This window comes from Apis dorsata, unplaced genomic scaffold, assembly GCF_000469605.1.
Source record: "Apis dorsata unplaced genomic scaffold, Apis dorsata 1.3 scaffold_196, whole genome shotgun sequence".
Classification (NCBI taxonomy): domain Eukaryota; kingdom Metazoa; phylum Arthropoda; class Insecta; order Hymenoptera; family Apidae; genus Apis; species Apis dorsata.
In genome coordinates, this window is record NW_006263480.1 from 579,473 (window position 1) to 582,703 (window position 3,231).

Below are 3,231 nucleotides of genomic sequence, written 5' to 3' on the forward strand. Positions count from 1 at the left end.
TTAATCGAGCGTCGTGATTTTTTTCCTTCGTTATATTCGTTATATACTCTCATACATATTTCTCGATTTCTCTTTCGCTCGGAATATTCAAAAATTGGCGCGGGATCGCGTTACACGCACGACGCATACGTTACACACGTTACATATAGAAATTTATGCACACACATATATATGCACACACAGAGAACCACAAAACTAACTTTGGCCTGCAGGTGTCTCTATATTTAGCAAACTCTATCTTTAGAAGCAGTCACTGATTGATAGAATTGACTATATACGTTGGTAAAATAGGTACGTGTCCTAGAACAGTAACAGTATTCGAGAAAGCTCGTGTTTGCTAGAGAGTGGTACCTTTTAGACTCCCTCGAGAAACTTGAGTCATAGACCTAACTGAGACTTTTTTTTTAGACTTCGAGATAATCCTGTCCTCGAATTCCTCTTTTATCCCGACGATTATATTTTAAAATATGCATAAAAAAAAAAGAGAGAAACGTTTCGGGCTCCTCTTGTCAAAAAGAAGAAAAAAAAAAAAAAGAAAAAGATTTTGATACACAAGGATATGCAAATTCATAAATATTCGAGAATGAAATCAATTTTTCTTCCACGCTGACCAAGATTTTGAGTGACGGAGAGTTTGTAATGGTCTCCAAGCCTGGGAGATTTTTTTCTTATCTTGGTTATTAATTTATAGATATATCCAATAGCGACGTAATTTTTAGGGCTTCGATAATCGTAGATATATTAGGATATTATCCATCGTGGTCGTTCCTTTTGTTATTCTATTTTATTTCCGTTTTCTTTTCTCTTTACCCCTTTCGAGACGATCTTCCGTATATAAATAGCAATAGTATTGTAATAAATCAAAGAAAAGATGAATCTAATTTTCAAAATTATTTCTCCAACCAACTTCATATCTGTTAATATTTGAAACAATCCTTGTAAGATATATCTCGCCTTGTTAATCTCGAAAGGGTTAAAAATACGAGTAGCTAGATTTAAACGATCCATTCACATTTACTCCAATTTTCATTCCTTGATTAGCGTTATCACAAACTAGGTAAGTCGATTGGATAAAAAAAAAAAAAACGATCGGATCTTTAATTGATACGATCCATATTTACGATCGAGGAAAAAAGGGGTAAGCTCCATTATCGGCCAAAATTTGGAATTTTATTCTAATCGATAATAAATTTTTGGGAAAAAAAATTTCTAAAGCAAAATTCCACACCGATCGATAATTTTTTAAATATTTGGATATCGATTCCAAATTTTCGACCGAAAAGGGGGTTGAACGACCGCGACGGATGTCACGTTTATTATCTCCGTGGAGCTAGAATTATATAGTTAGATGGATTATATTAAACTATATCTAGAATTAGAATCTCGCGTGAGTAAGTTAATAAGAATTTCCCGTGAATCCAGTGTCGAGATCCATTTGACAATAGAAATAGTTAAATATTTAATCTCTTACTACCGTAGTAGTTATCCCATCCTCCGTGCATCTCCCCATCCGTTTCCATGGTTTCGATATTAAGCCGGATTTCCTTTGGAAACCGATTTTCGCGATGACAGTTTTAAAGGGTAATCCATCGATGCGCTAATTCGATAACCTGATCCGACACTGCGAGAAATCAAGAGCCGAAGCTTCCGGATTCCTTTGTTCCCTCGATCGAGGGGGAAAGAAAAGTAACTTTGACCCTCCCTCGATCTCGACTTCTCGAAACGAAGGGAAATCGAGATGAGTTGGAGATTTTATTATTCGGCTGGTATACGTCTCCGTTTATCCGGATGTAATTTGGAGCAGTGTTTCTCAACGCATTCGATTTCTTTAACGAATCGTGACAAATAATATTTAAGATATTTTATTTATGATTGTTTTGATTAAATTTCGTTTTATCTTTATGTTAAATTTTCGAAAATTATTTTTGTCTAATGCTCTCCATGACAATTCTGGATAATATTATTTATATAAAAATTGTTTTAAATAATTATTTTTAAATTAATATTTCTGTTTTAAATTATTTCAATTAATAAATTCATTTATTATATTTCATATAAATATCTTCTACTGATTCATTGATGTATCATTTAATTTGAACAAAGCTATTTCAATAATTATTTCCAATATATTTCATTCCATAATTTTGATTAAATTTAAAAGATAAAAAAAAAATCAAGTTATTATATTATATTATATTAAAATATATAATTTCATTTATTAATATAATATACATTAATTTGAATGATTAATATAAAATGGAATACCAAATTTTTTTAAATTTCACTTGGATCGTGATGACTATCACGAACAAATATAAGCAAAAGGGTTGAGAGACGCTGATTCTAGAGTATAGTCACCGATGCTTAAAGTCACCTCTCATAGAACTTCATCCCCCGACCTAGTTTAGAAACTAGCTGAATTTAAACGTTTGGTTATAGAATACGCGTATGTTGAAATAAAATTGATTTCGTGTAATCGTGTAAATCGATATAAAGAAAAAAAAAAAAGAAGGCAAAAAAATAAAGCGAAACAAAACACATATCAGTCTCCCCCACCCCCCCTCCGACGACGCTTCACCTCCGATTAGACATTACTTAATCCCATCTCCCAATCAGGTTAGGTCATAGAACGCTAGTTAACCACATAGTTGTGTAGCTTAAGTAGCGTGAGTATTAGTGTAATAGAGTAGTAAGTAGTAAAGTGTGGCGGGGTGTGTGTGTTTTGGGGCAGGTTCATCACGGCGTTCTCGCAAGGCATAGAACTGGATATGGATCTGCGCACGTTGCGTGCGATACGCGTGTTGCGACCGCTCAAACTTGTCTCCGGCATACCGAGTGAGTAGCGTTTCAATACAATCGGCCATGAAAATCAAGCCGAATCGAACGAAACGGCCTCGTGTTTTCTTTCTTCGTTTTTTTTTTTCCTTGATCGATTTCTCGATAAGTCGATCGAAAATAAATCTTTTTTGAAGATTATTGATTATTATTGAGATTTAATTTTTTTATTATTGAGATTTTTTTTTTTTTGAAATCGATGATAAAATTCTGGCGATTCTCGATCGATCAAGTAGATCGAGCGCGAAATTTGAACGATGTAATACGATCGAGTATCGAAAATTGGAATTTCTTGAGATTGAATGAGAAAGAAATATAATATTATCTAAGAAGAAGTTTTTTTCTTTTTTTCTTTTTTTTTTTTTTATTAGAATAAGAACTGAAAACGCGAGGCTC

The 3,231-nt window shown here is 33.2% G+C and overlaps 1 protein-coding gene across 1 annotated transcript in view; it reads left to right on the plus strand.

Moving 5' to 3' along the window:
* The window catches only part of LOC102677007 (voltage-dependent calcium channel type A subunit alpha-1), a 123,349-nt gene that overhangs the window by 68,758 nt on the left and 51,360 nt on the right, over positions 1-3,231 (plus strand). Inside the window, 1 exon segment of the mRNA XM_031509983.1 lies at positions 2,732-2,835. Coding sequence (XP_031365843.1) covers positions 2,732-2,835 — 104 coding nt within the window.